The sequence below is a fragment of the Dermochelys coriacea genome, chromosome 18 (assembly GCF_009764565.3).
Source record: "Dermochelys coriacea isolate rDerCor1 chromosome 18, rDerCor1.pri.v4, whole genome shotgun sequence".
Taxonomy (NCBI): Eukaryota; Metazoa; Chordata; order Testudines; family Dermochelyidae; genus Dermochelys; species Dermochelys coriacea.
In genome coordinates, this window is record NC_050085.1 from 8,217,501 (window position 1) to 8,237,441 (window position 19,941).

General features: G+C 40.8%; 1 protein-coding gene across 5 annotated transcripts in view; it reads right to left on the reverse strand.

Moving 5' to 3' along the window:
• Nucleotides 1-19,941, reverse strand: part of UBR4 (ubiquitin protein ligase E3 component n-recognin 4) — a 119,602-nt gene that overhangs the window by 76,281 nt on the left and 23,380 nt on the right. For all 5 annotated transcript variants that reach the window (XM_038376453.2, XM_038376457.2, XM_043500215.1 and 2 more), the window contains exons 23-42: nucleotides 19,191-19,373; nucleotides 18,574-18,696; nucleotides 18,247-18,476; nucleotides 17,468-17,592; nucleotides 16,606-16,703; nucleotides 15,845-16,002; nucleotides 14,747-14,956; nucleotides 12,396-12,497; nucleotides 10,926-11,026; nucleotides 9,998-10,196; nucleotides 9,439-9,627; nucleotides 9,015-9,078; nucleotides 8,031-8,222; nucleotides 6,647-6,717; nucleotides 6,367-6,514; nucleotides 5,618-5,845; nucleotides 5,021-5,191; nucleotides 1,485-1,667; nucleotides 934-1,092; nucleotides 116-268 (exon numbers count right to left, since the gene is read on the reverse strand). In XM_038376453.2, coding sequence (XP_038232381.1) covers nucleotides 116-268; nucleotides 934-1,092; nucleotides 1,485-1,667; nucleotides 5,021-5,191; nucleotides 5,618-5,845; nucleotides 6,367-6,514; nucleotides 6,647-6,717; nucleotides 8,031-8,222; nucleotides 9,015-9,078; nucleotides 9,439-9,627; nucleotides 9,998-10,196; nucleotides 10,926-11,026; nucleotides 12,396-12,497; nucleotides 14,747-14,956; nucleotides 15,845-16,002; nucleotides 16,606-16,703; nucleotides 17,468-17,592; nucleotides 18,247-18,476; nucleotides 18,574-18,696; nucleotides 19,191-19,373 — 3,087 coding nt within the window. The remainder of the gene's footprint in view (nucleotides 1-115; nucleotides 269-933; nucleotides 1,093-1,484; nucleotides 1,668-5,020; nucleotides 5,192-5,617; nucleotides 5,846-6,366; nucleotides 6,515-6,646; nucleotides 6,718-8,030; nucleotides 8,223-9,014; nucleotides 9,079-9,438; nucleotides 9,628-9,997; nucleotides 10,197-10,925; nucleotides 11,027-12,395; nucleotides 12,498-14,746; nucleotides 14,957-15,844; nucleotides 16,003-16,605; nucleotides 16,704-17,467; nucleotides 17,593-18,246; nucleotides 18,477-18,573; nucleotides 18,697-19,190; nucleotides 19,374-19,941) is intronic.

Here is a 19,941-nt window from a genome sequence, read left to right on the forward strand (position 1 = left end):
TGACGTCCACTGATGACTCTGGAGACTGCCAGAAGCCCACGTCAATTCCACGGGAAATGAAAAGCAATGCATAGCACCAAGTCAATCAGGGATCATCCACAGATTGTGACCGTACCTTCACAAAGTCTGCAGTCACAATAGCAAGTTCTGTCTGAGATCCTGGCAGCCACACAGCCTTAATGATGAAGTTTCCTGTTGCTAGTTGGGGGTGGAGTACCAAGTGATCGGAAACTGATCCTGAGCTGCTGAATGTTAGCACATGGCAGTCCTGGGACAAGAAAATAAAAGAAGTCAAGTATTAAATATATATATTTATTTCTGCAAAAACAGATTCAAGGGTCATCATTCCTGCCATTGACCTCTCCCTAGCCCCAGACATGAATAATGGATTCATATAGGAAAAAATCAAGCATCCCTGTTTTTAAGATAAATGACTTTGCAAAAGAACCGTGTCTCTGTTGGGGTTTGTTCAAATATTTGAGACTAATGGTTTCTTAGGTGGTGTATTTCTTTAATTGCGGAAATGGTACACAGATTTGAAAAAATACAAAATGATCACCCATTGCTCAGTACTAGAAGTGGCTGCAGATTAATATTAAGCACATCCATTTCAGTGAAGTTTTATTTACATGGACACTCTTCTTGGTTTCTGTAGCACAAAGGACAGTCGGCCTGTGTGTCATTGTTTTATTGGGGCATTATCAAGAATGGTTTAAAATAATAAATAGGATTGACATAGTAAATGAAGCTGCAGCAAAACTAAACTACTAGCAAGTGATTCAAGAACTAGAATTAGCAACATCCACAATGACTTCAGATCTTTGATAGCCAATCAGAACTCCACAACCCATCGCTTAGGGAGAGAGGAGCACTGCTTGGTTTGAGGTCACATTTCCAGAGCTAAAGGAACTCTCTTGCTTGTCAGACCCTTACCTTCAGCCCACACACAGCTAGATAGTCCTCCTTGCAGGGATTTCCTGTTAGGCTCAGTACAGTAAAGGGAACTGGTGCAGATGCAAGGCGAGTAAGGGTTAATTTCCTTTTGCTGGAGTCCGCTTGTTTAAGCAATGCTGAGAGTTGTAACACTGTAATCTACAAAATAATGAAATTAAGTCAATTGTCTAAGGTTGGTACCACAAAAAGAAATTCTCAGTATCTAGCTTCTTATATGACTCCATCAATGTATTGTCTCAGCATCTCTGCAGCAGGAAGCAAGATTTTTGTTCCCTAAAATATGAAACAACTGAAGTAACAATCACGCAGGGAGGTTTTTCCAAAAAAGTCTAGTCATTTACAAAAAGAAAAGGTGTACTTGTGGCACCTCCGAGACTAATAAATTTACATTTACAGAGTCCTTGAGTCTGACCGTAGGAAGTCTGCTTGATTCTTTAGTCACTATGGAACATTTTAAATCTTCTCATCTTACTTTACAATGGATTTTAGGTTGTTGCGCCATTGGAGCGCATTCCCTTCTCAGCACCCACCTTGCCCTTTTCGTGGCTCACAGCTAGATGCTGGCGGCGCCCATGCGGGGAGGACAGCACACACATTGCCACCCGCCTCAGCATGTGAGCACTGATCAGCTGTCGGATCGTCTGGCCCTGGTCGCCACTGTAGTTCATTCGGACATTCTCAAAAGCACCTTCTTGAGAGCCAAGAGTTGGGACCTGAGCCATTGTGGAGCACAAAGAACACACAGAAGTAGAGACAAATAGAGATTTAACAATTGAAATAGTTTCATTTAGACTCTCAGAATTTAAGGCCAGAAGGTACCATCATGATCACCTGATCTGACTCACTGCAAACTGCAGGCCACAGAATCTCACCCACCCACTCCTGTAATAGGCCCGTGTGACTGTACTTTCATGAAGGTACTGCTGGCTGAGTTACTGAAGTCTTCAGATCTTAAATTTAAAGACTTCAAGTTATAGAGGATCCACCATTTACTTTAGTTTAAACCAGCAAGTGACCTATGCGCCATGCTGCAGAGGAAGGTGAAAAATCCCCAGGGTCTCTGTCAATCTAACCCAGGAAAAATTCCTTCCCAACCCCAAATATGGCTATCAGTTAAACCCTGAGCCTGTGGATAAGACTCACCAGCCAGACACCTGGCTGTTGGAGATATTTGCTAATAGCAGTCGTGGATGGGCCATGGGCCATCTTCCCGGCAATCTCATACTATCCCCTCCATAAAAATTGACCAAGCTCAATCTTAAACCAAGCTAGATTTTTCGCCTCTACTACTCCCCTTGGAAGGCTGTTCCAGAACTTCACTCCTTTGATGCTTAGAAACCCTTATCAAATTTCTAGTATATATTTACTGATGGTCAGTTTCTATCCATTTGTTCTCATGTCAACACTGGTCTTTAACTTAAATAACTCCTTTCCTTCCCTGGTGTTTATCCTTCTGATGTATTTAGGAAGAGCAATCATATCTCCCCGTATTCTTCATTTTGTTAGACTAAACAAGCCAAGCTCCTTAAGTCTCCTCTCATAAGGTAGCTTCTGCTGCTCACCCTAGCAGCTCTTCTCTGCACCTGTTCCAGTTTGAATTAATTTTTTTTAAACATGGGGGACCAGACTTGCACACAGGTTTTCAGATGAGGTCCCACCAGTGTCTTGTATAATGGTGATAACACTTCCTTGTCTCTCCTGAAAATACCTCACCTGATTTATCCTAGGACTGCATTAGCCTTTTTCAAGGCCGCATCACATTGGCAGCTCATAGTCATCCTGGGATTGCCCAATACAAACAGGTCTATCTCATCCTCTGTTGCTTCCAACTGGTATATCCCCAGCTTATAGCAAAAGTTCTTGTTGTCTAAGAGCATGACCTTGCACTGTGCAATATTAAGTTTAATTCCATTTCTTTTACTCCAGTCTTCAAGGTTGTACAAATCTTACAAACATACAAGAGGCCATACTGCATCAGACCAATGGTCTATCTAGCCCAATATCCTGTCTTGCAACCGTGGCCAATGCCAGAAGCTTCAGAGGGAAGGAACAGAACAGATAATCATCAAGTGATCCATCCCCTGTCATCCACCCCCAGCTTCTGGCAAATAGAAGCTAGGGACACCCAGAGCATGGGGTTCCATCCCTGACCATCTTGGCTAATAGCCACTGATGGACCTATCCTCCATGAACTTATCTAGTTCTTTTCTGAACCCTGTTACCATTTTGCCCTTTATAACATCCCCTGGCAATGAGTTCCACAGGTTGTGTGAAGAAGTACTTCCTTTTGTTTTAAACCTGCTGCCTATTAATTTCATTGGGGGACCCCTGGTTCTTGTGTTATGTGAAAGGGTAAATATCACTTCCTTATACACTATCTCCACACAAGTCATGACTTTATAGACTATCATATCTCATCTTAGTCATCTCTTTTCCAAGATGAAAAATCCCAGTCTTTTTAATCTCTCCTCATATAGAAGCTGTTCCATACACCTAATAATTTTTGTTGGCCTTTTCTGAACCTTTTCCAATTCTAGTATATCTTTTCTGAGATGTGACAACCAAAACCTGCATGTAATATGCAAGATGTGGGAGTACCATGGATTTATGTAGAGGTTATATGACATTTTCTGTCTTATTTTCAATCCCTTTCTTAATGATTCCCAATGTTGTTAGCTTTTTTGACTGCTGCTGCACATTGAGCGGATTTTTTCAGAGAACTAGCCTCAATGACTCCAAGACCTCTTTCTTGAGTGGTAACAACTAATTTAGACTCCACCATTGTGTATGTATAGTTGGGATTATGTTTTCCAACGTGCATTACTTTGCATTTATCAACACTGCATTTCATCTGCCATTCTGTTGCCCAGTCACCCAGTTTTGTGCAATCGTTTGTAACTCTTCACAGACTGCTTTGGGACTTCAATATCTTGAGTAATTTTGCATCACCTGCAAATTTTGCCACCTCACCGTTTACCCTTTTCCAGATCATTTATGAAAATGTTGAACAGCACTGGTCCCAGTACAAATCCCTGGGGGACTTCACTACTTATCTCTCTCCATTCTGAAAACTGACTATTTATTCCTATCCTTTGTTTTCTGTCTTTTAACCAGTCACTAATTCATGAGTGGACCTTCCCTGTTATCCCATTACTGCTTGTATGATATTCTGTTCGTCCTCTGTTTTCGCCAGACCTCCCAACTTTGTGACATCCGCAAATTTTATTAGTGCACTCCCACTTTGTGCGCCAAGGTCATAAATGAAAATGTTAAATAAGATCAGTCGCAAGACCAGTCCCTGAGGAATCTCTGAAGTTATTTCACTAATAACCTCCCTCCAGCCTGACAATTTACTTTCAGGTTGACCCAGCCTCCCCTTTTCTTATCCATCTTTCTATACTCATATTAATTCCCATCTTCTCCAATTTAACTAATAGTTTCCTGTGTGAAAATGTATCAAATGCCTTACTAAAATCCAGGTAGATTAAATCTATTGCATTTCCTTTGTCTAGAAAATCAGTTATCTTCTCAAAGAACGAGATCAGGATGTTCTGGCACAATCTACCTTTTGTACAACCGTGCAGTATTTTATCCCAATTACCATTCACTTCTATGTCCTTAACTACTCTCTCTTTAAAAATGTGTTCTAAGACCTTGCATACAACTGAGGTCAAACTAACAGGCCTGCAGTTTCTCATATCACATTTTTTCCCTCTTTCTTAAATGTAGGTACTATATTTTCAATTCTCCAGTCATAGGGTGCAACCTCCATGTTTACAGATTCATTAAAAATCCTTGCTACTGGGGTCACAATTTCATGTGTCAGTACCTTAAATATTCTTGGATAGAGAATATCCAGGCTCCCCAGTTTGGTCCTATTAAGCTGATTGAGTTTGACTTCCACCTCAGTTGTGGCAATTTCTATGTCCATGTCCTTGTTTCCATTGGCCACACTCCCACTTCCCCCAAGCTGCTCATTACCCTTATTAAAAACTGAGGCAAAAGCGATCCCTCCCCTCAGCTCATAAGCAAGCATTTGAGCTAGCAAACCAGCCAGTAATCATACCATCAACTGATCTGTCATTTCCACTGTCTTGTCCAAAGTGTGCAGCTCATTCAGAGCCTGCTGCGCTCGGCTGCTGCTGCCCATAGCTGAAGCTTGCTGGAAGTTGACCTGAATGGCATCCATTAGGAAGCTCAGCATATCCAACACCAGAGGAGCAAAGGAGAAGTTGGCCTATGAGAAACAGACGTGGCAAGTAAATCACAAGACATACCCATGAAATCTCCATAGCAGCGGCATTTCACAGGCAAGATAAGCCTTTGAAAAGCAGTTACAGCACCATTATCCTAATAGACAACTGAGAATCAGGTAACTTGTCTAACTACCAGTACAGCCCACTCCACAATCACTCTGTACCAAACTCGACTGCTTCTTACCGGCATTAGACACAAAAATCCAGTGTTAACTCTCAACACAGAACATATTCCCTGCACTAATACTGTACAGGCATAACACTAAATCAAAATGGTAAAAGTCTCTTAAGTTAGAAGTACTGAGTACTGTAAAGACAGCTTTATTCTAGGAGAACAAAGAATCCCAAAGAACTACTAAACAGAGGGATCCTGATTGTTGAATGAGATTTTAACGTGACAACAATACCTGGGATTGCAATTCCTCTCGACAGCCCTCAACATTTCGACACAGGCTGCTCTTCTTGGGTTTCTCTTCATCAGGGCCCTTCCCATCATTGATGGTGACCTTGGATTTATCTGCCGGGGAGCTGCTTGCATGGCGGATGACACTCTCAGGCACTCTGGGTTCACTCTGGAATGCAGACTCCTTCATGGTAGAGCTAATGCCACTGCTGGGAGTTCTTTTCACCAAAGCCTGGGAAAGACAAAGCAATATTGAGGGCCCAATCCAGTTTCCGTTTAAGTCAATGACAAAACTCCCAGTGATTTCAATTGGAGCAAAATTAAATTCTTCAGAGTACATTTTCAGAGAGATAAGACAGCAATAACCCTGTACCCTGCATGTCACTTTCCTTTTAGACATTGTATTAGACAGAAAGTAACATTGTTGGCAGCTGGTGGGAAACATCAAAAGAGCAGAGATCTGGTTAGTGGGCAACATGAAGTTCCCTACAAACCACAAGTCAGTTATTTAGGTGCAAAGTCTTAATTAGTATTAAGAGATCTGCCAATAGAGATCCTCTTGGTGAAGGGGGTGAAATCATTAAGTAGAAAGCTGCAAATTACAGGGGAGTGATGAAGCTTATTCTAAAGTAGACCCCTCCCATATATTGATGACAGAATAACTATTGTGCAATATAAGACTTTGCAAAGCCAAACTTAGGCAACCTGTAATAGTTGCAGGACAGTTTAAATTTAGCCCTGAAGATCCTTTACCAGGCAACTGCCATCTTCCTTCGCTCCACAGTCACAGAAGAATGAACCATATTTGGCGTAAGAAATCTCATGGTCCTTGTGACAAACTTTAGCACAAACCGTGCAAACACCAACCCCATCCACCATCTTACAAGTGTGACAGTGGTACCTGTATAAAAGAAACCAGAGAAGTTAGAAATTATAGCCCCTCAGATTTAGCATACCATCTCTTCCCCAATTCTGAATGGCCAGAAAGATCAGGCTGGTATTCTGTATATAGGAAAACCTGGAGGACTCTTACCAGTGTTGGTTCATGAACTCTTTCTGTGTGATGGTGAAGGTGCACAGCTTGTTGCAGAGAGAATCTTCATCCTGTTTAGGAGGGAAGATCATTTGGTCAGTGCATTACACATCTAGCTACCTACCTACCTAGGAGTCATCACTTGATACAAAAGAAACCCATTCTCTGATAAATTCACATTTGAAAACAGTGAGTTTTAGCATTGTCTAAAGTAGCAGGCACCAAACAAAATCACTTCATTTTATATCCAAGAAATATTGAACAATAATTAAAAGAAGATATTGGGGCCTGAATTTAAAGGAATGAATTACTTATGGCAGCTTTCATCTTAAAGAGACATCTAAAAGCTTATCTCAGTTAAATTGTGTATTAACGTAACCAAGTCAGAGAACCAGCTATACAAGACCAGCAACATCTTACTCAACATCTCTGCTTGCTTTACTGACAAAGGTAAAGACTTGTTTGTCAACAATGAAAAACTCATCTATCTACACAAGATAGAGCTGGATTCTCTTCTGTCTTATGTCAGCTACGTTCTAAACTGCAAAATCTTTATTACTGACAATGATTTAAGAGACAGAGGGGACAGATGGGCTTTCAGATCCCAGGTTAAGATTGTCCAACACGAAAATTATACTGTTTATAAATCAAAACACAATATTTTTCTACATTTGATCTGGAAGCTGCACATATAAATATAGAAGGCTATTGTGACTCTCACCACTAATCTACATCATAAGATTACAGGAATTTCATTCTGGAGCCTAGAATAACTGTTGAGTCAATAAGAAAAGGAGTACTTGTGGCACCTTAGAGACTAACAAATTTATTAGAGCATAAGCTTTCGTGAGCTACAGCTCACTTCATCGGATGAAGTGAGCTGTAGCTCACGAAAGCTTATGCTCTAATAAATTTGTTAGTCTCTAAGGTGCCACAAGTACTCCTTTTCTTTTTGCGAATACAGACTAACACGGCTGCTACTCTGAAACCTGTTGAGTCAATGTGAAGCAATGGAAACAGCTACAAGCATGGTTTAGAGCTCTTCTGATTAAGAATATCACAAGGTCCAATCATCACTGGGATTCATGGTCTGTCACTCTCCAATCTTTAAGATCTGAGACATTTTGAACTTTACAGATTACACTCGTGAGGTGTACAGCTACAGTAAGGCATGCATCTATGCTATGAGTGCTAGATCACTGTGATATCAGAGGTAACTCGACCAATCACAACCCATACTCTACAGCTAATTTGCATGCAACAATTTAATTGGGTGTATAAGGGAGACTGTGGAGACGATGAATTACTTAGGCCAGCTGCCACAACCAGACAACAGCATCGGCTTTCAGCTACTAATTGCAAACATCGCACTACGAGAACTTACCGAGTCTTCAGCTTGAGAATCTTCCTCTTCCACTGCCAGCTCTTCCACCCAATCTGAATCCACCTCGATAGCCCGTTCCTCTCCATCAACGGAAAGATGACTGGGTCCTTGGCCGCTGGTTTGGCTTAGAGCATTAGTGACATCAGCCAGATAAGACACAATGTGGCATGTACACTCCAGTATAGTAACATGCTGCAAGCAAAAGTTTAATATGAAAAAAAGAGAAGGAATACTTAAATCCTCCTGCAGTCAAAAAAGCTAACAATGTTAGGAGCCATTAGGAAAGGGAATTGATAATAAGGCAGAAAATATCACAATGCGTCTCTATAAATCCATGGTATGCCCACACCTTGAATACTGTGTGCTGATGTGGTCGCCCCATCTCAGAAAAGATATACTGGAATAGGAAAAGGTTCAGAAAAGGGCAACAAAAATGATTAGAGGTATGGAACAGCTTCCATATGAGGAGAGATTAATGAGCTTGTGACTTTTCAGCTTGGAAAAGAGAAGACTAAGGGGAGATATGATAAAGTTCTATAAAACCTTTTGTGTGGAGAAAGTAAATAAGGAAGTGTTTACTCCTCATAACACCAGAACTATGGGGTCACCAAATGAAATTAATAGGCAGCAGGTTTAAAAACAAACAAAAGGAAGTATTTCTTCACATAACGCACAGCCAGCCTGTGGAACTCCTTACCAGAGGATGTTGTGAAGGCCAAGACTATAGCAAGGTTCAACAAAAAAAAGAAAAATCAGATACTGTACATGCACAGAGGATAGGCCCATCAATGGCTATTAGCCAGGATGGGCAGGGATGGTGTCCCTAGCCTCTGTTTGCCAGAAGCTGGGATTGGGCAACAGGGGATGGATAACTTGATGATCACCTGTTCTGTTCTTTCCCTAACACTTATACCAGTATAACTTTTCTGATGCAGACCAGGGCTCAGACCAGACCAAACACTGAGGACTGAGAGCATTTCTTACCTTTCCATGCATGACATTAGCATTCATTTTTTCTATAACGTTCTTTTGAGACAGATATTTCTTGCTATAGGATAAAGTTAAAAAAAAGATAGTTAAGAACAGCTCTTAAAAGTTATCAATTTAATCCTCACTGATGACGATCCCAAGTATTTAGTTCGTTAGTTTTACAACTGCATTATGCAAATCATTAAGTTAGTGGCAACTAAATCATCAAGAGGAAAAGCTAAGGATCTCCATGGTTCCAATACAAATTTCCACAAAGATACTTATCCCAACTACCACATATTCCAACAGGTGGCATTCTGAACTATGGGGCAACCACATAGCAGCCCACATGCTCTCCCCTCTCCATTATCAAACTCCCAAGAAGTAAGTCCAACACATAAAGATAATCAACCACCAACATAGGTCTCATTTTTCTTACCATCTGCCCAGCCAATCGACTGCAGCACTGTGAAGCTGGAGATGTCCAGCACCTTGCCCAGCACTGGCCAGAGTTGCCATCACAACCATGAGCTCAGGGAAGCCTGTTCCATCACCATTGGCCAACATTTCCGTTGCCATTGGTATAAGGGTACTCAGCAGAACAGTGCACACGCCTTCTCCGACTTGGCTAATCAACAAGAAAGTAAGTTTGAGATGCATTAAATCACCCATCTACACCAGTTTAAGCTGAACTTTTCTGAGGGTTATCTAAGCAGTATATTAATCCACACCAGACGAGTGCAAATTCTAGCATGGACTAGTGTGTCGCACACTAACTGCCCTATATGGGCCCTGCTGGCATACAATAAAAGTTCCCTAGGGTATGTTAATGTCATCCTGTTTCAAATACTACTACATTAATACACACTAGAGAACAGCAGCAAGATGATGGCTTTACAGAATGAGAGATCAGCAGTATTTAATAGACTAGAAAGTGTCTATGGAATATGTATTTTATCAATAGTATATAATGCAAGTCACATAAGATCGTTCTCTACCTGTTTTCCCGAACAATATATGTTGTCAGAAGTTGCAGCAGCTGCCTGTTCTCTTGAACAACATCCAATTGATCTGAATCTTTAGGTGGTGACATGGTCATCCTGGTTAACCAGGCCTGTAGGCGTACAGGCTCAACACAGGCCAACTGGGCCAAGGAGCCACATAGTCGCAACAGACTGGGGTTAGGGCTCTTCTCAGCTAGGAGACAGAATGATCAGTGGTTGATATTGTGGCTGTAAATTGAACAGGCCTGATGACAATTTTCCTTCTATTATTAAAAGGAAAATTCACCGGATTCCCTAAAGGGCATGCAATTGGAGACAACCCCACAGCTATCCCTGTTACTATCATCATCATCATTCTAATTCTGTCCTTCCATTCATTCCCCCCAGACACTTATTCATTCTCTCTCTCCCCCCCCCCCCCATATATACACTGAGGGTAACTAAATCAAGCATGACATAAAAGTGAATTGTGTAATTTTCCAGCTTGTGGTCATCTCTAGCTGTTCATATGCATATTGAAGATATTGCCAGACGGTCCCCCTTGCCTGCTCCTCCAGAGAGCTGAACAGTCTGCTTTGCAAACATTCACCTTCAAAAGAGGGATTGCTGAAATACTAGTTAACGCAGAATAAGCTTTTACTACACACTGAAAGGGCAAATAATTAAGGGGAAATGTGCACAGTGGGAGGCTGTCAGGGGAGGGACTGTGACAGAACTGAAAACTGAAGCGAGAGAGGAGGAGGAGGGGACAGAAGACAAAAAACACACAAAAGGTGACTAGGAATGAGTACACCTAGTCTTCAGTATCTCCCCACAATTTTTCTTTCATGCATTTTCATACCGTAGGTCAATTTATGTAGAACAAGAAAAATGTTAAATGGACATCAAAGTTCTGATGCGGAGATTAAACACAGTCACTTACTCAACTGGAAGAGTTTGGTGAAGAATTTCAGAACTCTGTTACAGAATTTAGCTGAGAGATTTTCATTGGCTGTTGCCATCATGATCTGGACCAGTTCTCCACTAATTGAATGAGAGAAAACAAATCATCAGGTCAAACCTTTCAAAAATGCACTCATCTCTTTTCTTCACCGTTCTTTATATCAATCTTAGATGCCAGGGCAGAAACCGTTCACATGCTGCAGAGTACTTTGTGGGAAACAGATGCCTAAACAAGACAAAACTCTAAAGCTTGCACCCAGCACAGTAAGGATGGAATTGCAGGCAGCTACCTTCCATTCTTAAAATTCCATTCTTAGTTTCACCAGAAAAGAACAACAAAAACCATGTTAATGGGTTGTCCATGAAGAAGCAAAGCAATTACACTCCAAAGGGAAATATAAAACAAGTGCCAACACTACTTCCCTTCCATGTTTATTAAAGCCACCGAGTCATGCTGTAGTCAGTCAGCTTAAAATTAAGGCTACTTAACAGAACAGCCTTGTTAAAAAAATGATTGCAGCTGTTTGGTTGAAGCAATTTCAGCCTGCTGATAAAATAATCACACCTTTTTCATAGTGTCCTCTCCTCCACTCTCTGAGGTACTAACTCATGGTTAACAGCACAACATTAACATGTTTTTGCAATCTGGCTGTATACAATACTTTCAGAGCAGTGCCAACAGAGCCTTAGTTCCAAATTCAGAGGGGTATGCAAACCTCAGAAGCTCACAGATCATGAGCAATCTGGTGACAAACCACGGTTTTGTCACAAAAGGGCCAAAGCTGATTTCAACATCTTTTGTCATTATCTTCTTGCTCAATCTTTTCTCATGTATCGTCTCCCATCCCAACAGTGCACACAAACCAAGCTCATGCTACTTTAGCTTGGGCTGAACACACGAAGTAGAGAGCATGTAAAGGATGTCAATCAACTTTGCAACTGTAATTAACTCTCCCCCAGTCCATCTCTTCCTACACTCTTGCTGTGCTCTGCTGTTTCACATCCGCACTACCTTGTCTTCATACTCCAAGACAGGAAAAAAGGCATCCTTCAGGAGACCAAGCCAATGCTATCCGGGGTAGCATTGAGAGAACAGGTGCTACTTTACAAGTAGAACTGACAGGCAAATTAATACAGCCTCTCTCAAAAGGTTCTTTATGCTGCCTCTGACAAAACGGATGTATCCAAAGACTCACAAAACCAGTCACTGAAATGACGACTAATTGAACATTAGTCTGTGTCAAAGCAGAACTCTCTCTCTCACATGGGAATCTTTTCACAACTACAAAATCCCACATCTCTCCAAAGGGCAACATGTTCCTTGTGCATATTATATGAACTCTGCACTTTCCTGTACAGAAGCAACAGCATTCCATAAATGTTAAGTGTGACAAGACAAGGAATAACAGGAGAAAAGCAGTCTTTAGAATGCAATATTCCATCACCTCACCTCTCTGAGAAGAATTCTTCCATGGCTTTCCGGGCCTGGCTGCTTTCCAGCTGCTTCTCCAGATGCTGCAAACACTCCTCCAAAATAGACTCATCTAGGCCACTGTGGATCAAAGATTAAGTATAAAGAAGAGTGTACTTCCTGCTCGGTCTTACCTGTTTATTATCTGTCACATATAGAATCAGAAACTATATGTGACAATGATTGTCTGAAAATTTATAAAGTCAAAAATTGATTAAGCCTAAATTGATCACGCCTCAGTTTCCCACTTTACAATAGGCATCCCTAGGAGGGATCAACTCCAAGATGTCTTATTGTCACAGTTAGTGTTGCAATCCTAAGACTCCGGGTACTAACAACGCACAGATGGTTGTAGGGAGGCCATAGCCAGGGCATTGGAAAATATCCAGATAAGAAAGTAGGCTCTCAGAATGGAGCACTACATTAAACAGTTTATAATCTCCTTTGGGGAGAGGGATTTCATAGAAAAACCTAGCCAAGGAAGAACCTTGGGACATGGTTCAAGAGACCTTTGAGAGTAATATAGTAAACAACAAGAAATATAAAAACTCCCATAAAAAGAAAGTGTGTACTGAAGAATTATATTTAACAGTCTTGTGTCTGCAGGACACAAAAGGGGTTAAGAAATCCTGCAAACAGTTAAAAATACAGACTAAAGAGGCTGCAGACCATGGCCAAGTGACAGTCTCAGCATCAGAACAAACTTGCTCACAGTTAACTTTGCAGAGGGCACTAACACACTCACCCCATCCACCCCTTTGGGAAAAGGATGATTCAGATGCCTACTGGAAAAGAGAGAGAGTGCAACTTCATGGATTCACAAAGCACCGGTAATCTATAAAAGGAACTGTGGGTTGTTGTATTTAACTAAATGATGTGAAAATTTAAATGAGTTATAAGTAACCTGCTGAGTTAATTTGTTTTGTTGTTTTAACTGGTTTTATATATTATATAACATACACCATATGTTCTGTGCCACGTGACCTTTTTAAAAATGTTATTTTTGTCTTAACTTATTTTGGGTTTTATTTTTGTTGCGACAAAAATTAAGTTTGTACATAATTATAATACACACACACACACTTTTGTGATCACACACTACCAATTCCAAAGTTTCTCCCTTGTGTTATGTGGAAATACATCCTGTAGCAAATATTCCCACATGTCATGCAAAAGCTAGGGACATTTTCATTCTCTAACAAGACGTGTCGTAGATACTCTGAGTTTCTTCCATCCACAGGGAATCAATGTTAAAAAGATTAAATATCATTATGCAAAATGTTTTTCCTCTCTTGTTTAGTTGGTAACAGTACTGGTTCTCCAAGGTTATTATGCCCATTGACTTACAGAGGGAGAATGAGAAGGGAAAAGCCTTAAATCTGTCTGGTTTGCAATGAGAAAGCTGGCATTAACTAGCCTAATTTAATAGCCCGATGCAAACAAACAATAAGGAAAAATTAACCAAGTGATTCTGATTAGCACCTCTAGCCTTGATCTCATGCTTCCTGTACAACCCCTATTTGTCTAGTAACAGCCACAAATTATTCATGTTCAAATATTCAACACTGATGAGTCCTCAGCTGGAGTACTATGTCCAACTCTGGATGCAACGTGTCAGGAAAGATGGGGACAAATTGGACAGAGTCCAGAGGAGAGCAACAAAAATGATAAAAAGTTTAGAAAACCTGACCTATGAGGAAAGCTTAAAAAAACTGGGCATGTTTTGATGGGGGGGTAGGCGGAGGGAAACCAGATAACAGTCTTCAAATACATTAAGGTCAACTATAAGGAGGACAGTGATCAGAAGAAGTAATGGGCTTGATCTGCAAGAAGGGAGATTTAGATTAGATACTAGGGGAAAAAAATAACTAAGGGTAGGTAAGCTCTGGAAGTGGCTTCAACAGGAAGTTGTGTAATCATCATTGGAGGTTTTTAAGAACAGGTTGAACAAACACCCATCAGTAATGGTCTAAGTTTACTTCTACACCCCCTTTCACTGAGGCAGGACTCAATGACATCTCAAGTTCCCTTCCAGCTCTACATTTCTATGATTCTATGTGATCCAATACTCAATTCAGGTAGATCATCAAATCCACACTGCTTGTTTAGATAGATATTGCATTATTTAAAGTTTTTGTAACTTGGATAAAATGTTGTTAGGTTTTAATCAGCAACTACAATAGCATAGATAGTACAGAAAAGAATAAGCTAATATGTGGCCTTTCCATAGCACAAATAAAAACATTGATGAACAAATGGATCAGGATAATCCTGTCCATCCGGCTTGGCAATTCACACAATGAAGGGACACATCATACATGATCTGATACCTATTGGGGTCGGAGTGATTAGCCAGTATGTTATAACATCCTGTGATCAACTTCTCATAGACACGAGCCAGAAATTCATCAGACTCCGCAGGGCCCAGGATCCTTTCTAGGGAGTTGCTGCTGATCTCTGCTACACTCTCCATGCTGGTCTCCAACAGAAGGGGCAACAAGGTATGAATAACCTGTGGTGGGTTCAGGTCATCTGACCAGCTTGAAGGGAGAAGAGAAACAGCAAAAACATTTCCATTAGTACACCAGTAAAAGATCTTCACAATGAAATAGCTTAGCAGGCACAGAGCTGGGAAATTGATCTAGATGGAAGACTAGGTACATGTTAAGTCCGAAGCCCTTTTCAAATAGTTGGGTATAATTCAGTTGCCCTAACTATCTATCCTCTCTTAACAAAACAAAAAGAAAAGGAGTACTTGTGGCACCTTAGATGCATCCAATGAAGTGAGCTGTAGCTCACAAAAGCTTATGCTCAAATAAATTTGTTAGTTAGTCTCTAAGGTGCCACAGTATTCTTTTTGCGAATACAGACTAACATAGCTGCTACTCTGAAACTTAACAAAACAGTTCTCCTCACCAAAACTGATGAGCCACTCTGGTATATAAATACCTGTAATATTTTCCTAAGTAGTCACTGCATCATTTAGTATGTCCTGGAGACAATGGGGCAGTATCAGAACCCTGTTCTGTGCTTTGGGATACTTAGAGAATAAAAGTCACCATAGAAGAACTGTTTGTTGTTCTCCTTTCCAGTTATGCATTAATATTTCTAAGAGGACACACCTGGTGATCACAATCTAAAAAGCAATCCACACTGCTTCCATTGTTTCCATTTCGTGGGACATGTGTTTATTCTGTGCCCCCATTCTACAAGAAGGGGCTAAGAATTCCCTCTAGGGTGAAGTCTGGCTTCTAGAGATCCAGTGCCAAGTGAGTGGTTATTTTTCTCTCACGTACAATTCCTGGTCTCAAATTCAGAAAAACACAGCGTCTTTTACCCAACTTTTTTCCTCATACACAGGAATGGTCAGTTGCAAGTCATGTTCAAAAGAACAGGCAAAACCAGACGGAACAAAAATGTTCACTTACACGATGAGGTCCCCAGTGAGTCTGACCAAGGAGAGGAGGGTATGTTTTAAGGAGGCTGCGAGGGGTAGAGTCTGGCTACAGAGTGTGCCCAGATGGGCAGCCTGAACAGCACTGATGTAGCTCTCTGCTGGGATTGTGTCATTCGCAAAGGCATTGCGCTAAAAAGAATCAGAACAAATGTTCAGGATGAATACCTACCACAGAAAGCGTAACTTGGTGCCTAAAATATGAGCATATGTGAGTTAACACAGTGTGTCATGGCTGAAGTTCACCATTTGGATTTTTAAAACCTCCACATTGTTGCCCTAATAACTGCAAGGTGGTGGAATTGCAGTCTGCAGAAGTTGACAGTGTAGCCTATGGTTACCATCATCTAAATATGGATGTGACACTCATGGAGACTTTACACACCAACATGCAATCCTCCATATTGAACTAAGCAGCAGGGCTGTTCTGATGGTGAACTGGAACTTTCTAATTTCCACTGGCCAAACCTCTATATTAAAGGGAAGGATGCAGTAAATCTGCTTCCTTTGTAGGAAAATTTGTAGCTCTTGGTTGTGCAAAATTTGGATACCTTTGCAATAGCAGATAATGACTCATGTCTAGCACGAGAAAGACTATTTCCCTACTGCCAGATGTTTAGATGTTACGGTTTAATGGAAGTTGAACAAAAAAAAAAAAAAATATAGTAGACAACTTTCTCACCAATTTACATAGTTAGGGGCTATTTCAAGGCCCTTACATAGGATTGGACTCACCCATGATCCAATGTTTGGAAACTCATTAGTATGAATGTTGTTCCAAGATTCACACAAAGCCTGCACTGCTGATGGCAAATTCTGTACAAGTGTTGGGCCTGCAACCAAATGAGAGAGTAAAAATAAGGAATTCACAGGGGCAGACAGGAAAGCTGGAATTCAGGAAGGCCCTCTTTAAAAAAGCCAGAGCGCTTCCAACTGAATTAGATAAGTTAACTTTGAAGGGAAACTGGATAGCTAGGTTTGTCTGAACTGTAATTCTGGTGGTGAGGCTCGTTTCACACACTTCTACAAATAAGTCATGTTGCTCTTAAGAAAATAAAGCCTGCATTACCCTCCACAGCCTCGGGCAACTTGTCATGCAATAGACAGCTCCTCCAGTGAAAAGATGTTATTTCAACAGTATTAATGTGTCAAAATGCTTTAATCAAGTGGTTAACCAACAACAATCCCTCCTGTGAGGAATTCTGAAAGTTTCACTTGCTACACAGTATACAGCCTATCCCATAAGTGCACACATTTAAGCAATGAGAATCCATGGAAATTCAAAGGACAGCTATGCCAGCAGCGTGCCAACACAGCTGCAAAGCCATTTTAATGCTGGCTGGACTTAAGCTAGTTATTGTTTTCATGATTTCCCCCCACACTGTTGCATTACTACTACTACTTCTGAATCCACAGGTGCAAGTACCTGACTGAACTACATAGAATCAATACCCCAGTCTTTGAGGTGATGGTTGGGGGGCAGCAGGGGAGTGAACCTTTTGCCAGCACAGCTTTGAAGCTGAACCTTTACAATATTGTATCAAAAGTTTCCCTTGAACAAATTTAGGAACACAGCTAAATGCCACAAGAGCCTTACCCAGAGTATTTGATTTGCAGCGGCTCGATCCAATAGCCAGGACAGCAGCATATCCACGAAGCTTCTCTTCAGAAGGTTTGTTTTCAGTGGACCCCTCTTCAGAGAGGCTCTGCAGCAAGTAAGATCTGTGTTGGGGGTGGAAAGGACTCATTTCAGGGAACAGCTCTGCATTTCAGAACTAACATGCCAATACAGTAACAGACGGGAAGGCAAACTTCAAGAACCAACTCTCTGAATTGTTATCCTGTAAATCCTACAATACCATTCCATGAGTTCTGGGCTTTTAAGCTCCTTTAAGCCACTTACCAATAGAAGTGGCTGCTCAGGGGAAGAAAAAAATAAAAGGGCTGCTTTACTTTCACTTTTTTCTGCACAGGAGCCAAAGGCAGTTTAAAAGGCTTTGGACTCTCACTTAACAATTAAACCGCCTCACTTCCAAGTCATCCTGACAGTCACAAGAATAACTCACTGAAATAACCCTATGCTGCTCTCTCTCTTTCAGGGTGTTAGGAAGAGGTTTCATCTTCAGAGATAAAGCTGTTTTGCAGCTTGTAGGAAAGTCTTGAAAGATCAGATAGATTACTTGAAAAAGAATAAAACCTATGGATTTTAGATTCTCTATTGATTTAACATGGTACGTTCTATGTGATATATGACAGAGCTATCACGCTGGACTATTAAAAAAGAACACTACAGGGATGGGGAGCTAACACAAAATGAAGAGCCAAGTACAGAAAAGAAAACAATATCCCTCTAGAGGGGCGAAGTCAACAGCATACCTGGTGAATGTAGCATAAGTGTCAATAAGCTGTAGTGTAGCAGGCAGCAGATTCTTAGTTATCTCAGATGATTTGTGTGGGTCGGTTTCTGCAGCTAGCTTGGAAAAATGCTCATCTAGAGAAACCTGGATCTTGGAAATTGCAGCATCAAGGGTATAAATGGACTGCAAGCTGGGAACCTCATGCAGCTGGAGAATTGTGGTACAGTCGATCCCACAGAAAGAGGAAATCTTAAAATAGAATGAAGACATTTACAACAGCAATGCGCCACACAAAGATCAATGCTCCACATTAGCTTATATGTATCCAATATTCATATCAACTTACCTGTCTAGCAAAGTACTCCTCTGCTATTTCCACATCATATTTCACTGAGCTGCACTTGGTAGATGCCAATTCAATGAGAGAAGCAGCATGTTCAGCTTTCATGCCCTGTTTGATAAGGTGATCCTGTATGTATTGCAGAGAAAGATTTAGCATCACATTTAAGGGAATATAGAAGGGCTGTGGAATTACCAATTTATGAACCACCACCATGCTATGATACTTGGGTTTTTTTAAACACCATATAATACTAACCCCCATTTCCCACCACCATGCAAACATTGCAATTCCCATATGCAGTGAACCGGGCAGAGATTAAAATGATCATCGTCCATCTTAGAAACACCCACTAATGTTGTTTAATATTAAAAAAAGAAGTTACAAAACAAGACTAAGAACTGGTTTAATCCCCTCAAATGCACTTAGGGAGATTAAAACTACTTTTGATACACCTAGCACAGTTTATATTTCCCTCCTCTTTAAGCTCTGACACACATTGCTACAATTTCATTTCTTACTCCTGACAGAGATCATTATTAGCATTTAACACAACAGCACAAATTCCAGAGCTGTAACGTGTCAAAAAACATACATTGTAAATTCTAAAGAAAGGGCTATACCTTGATCCAGCTGAAATAGGAACTAATACGTAAGCGGGAAGACCAGCGCAAAGTGTGCAGGATATCACATTCACTCATCTCTGGTGTGTTCATGGCCAGCTGATTCAAGTAGTTTTTGGATGGAGGCAAAATCCCCAATATCCGCCACAGTATCAAGAAATAGTATTGAAGCGCACAGGCCTCCTAAACAAAGACAGTGGAGGATACATCAGAAAGCAAACATTTATAATCACCCTGCTTCAACTGCTGTGATTCTAGCAGGGGCTCCTAGATGTGTCTGCATGTGGAGGTAGTGTTCCAGAGATTAGAGTGAAATGGACCATACTTCCATTTCATGCTGATTTTGCGGCACAACTTTTCTTATCTCACCTAATTCCCTGTCAAGGGGCATAAAATTTTCATCTAATCTAATCACATTCAAGCCAGACCTCTTGAATACATTTGGGAGGCATCATGATCCAGAAGCTCATTATATGTTTTAAAAGAACTGTAGCACTATGTATTATCATTTACCACTAAACAAAACCAGCCAACTTTAAGAACCATCTCACAGCCAGCAGCTTGACTCTCTCAAACCTAGGACATTTTGCACAATTTATATTTTTCAGCTGAAGCGAAAACTGAAATATTAATCTAAAACGTAAGTATCACCAACTAGCTTCCTGCAATACCAACACAAATTTACATCACTCAAGTTCTTCCCCATTCTACTATGGCCACAATATATCCAATGAATGCACTTCAGCCCAAA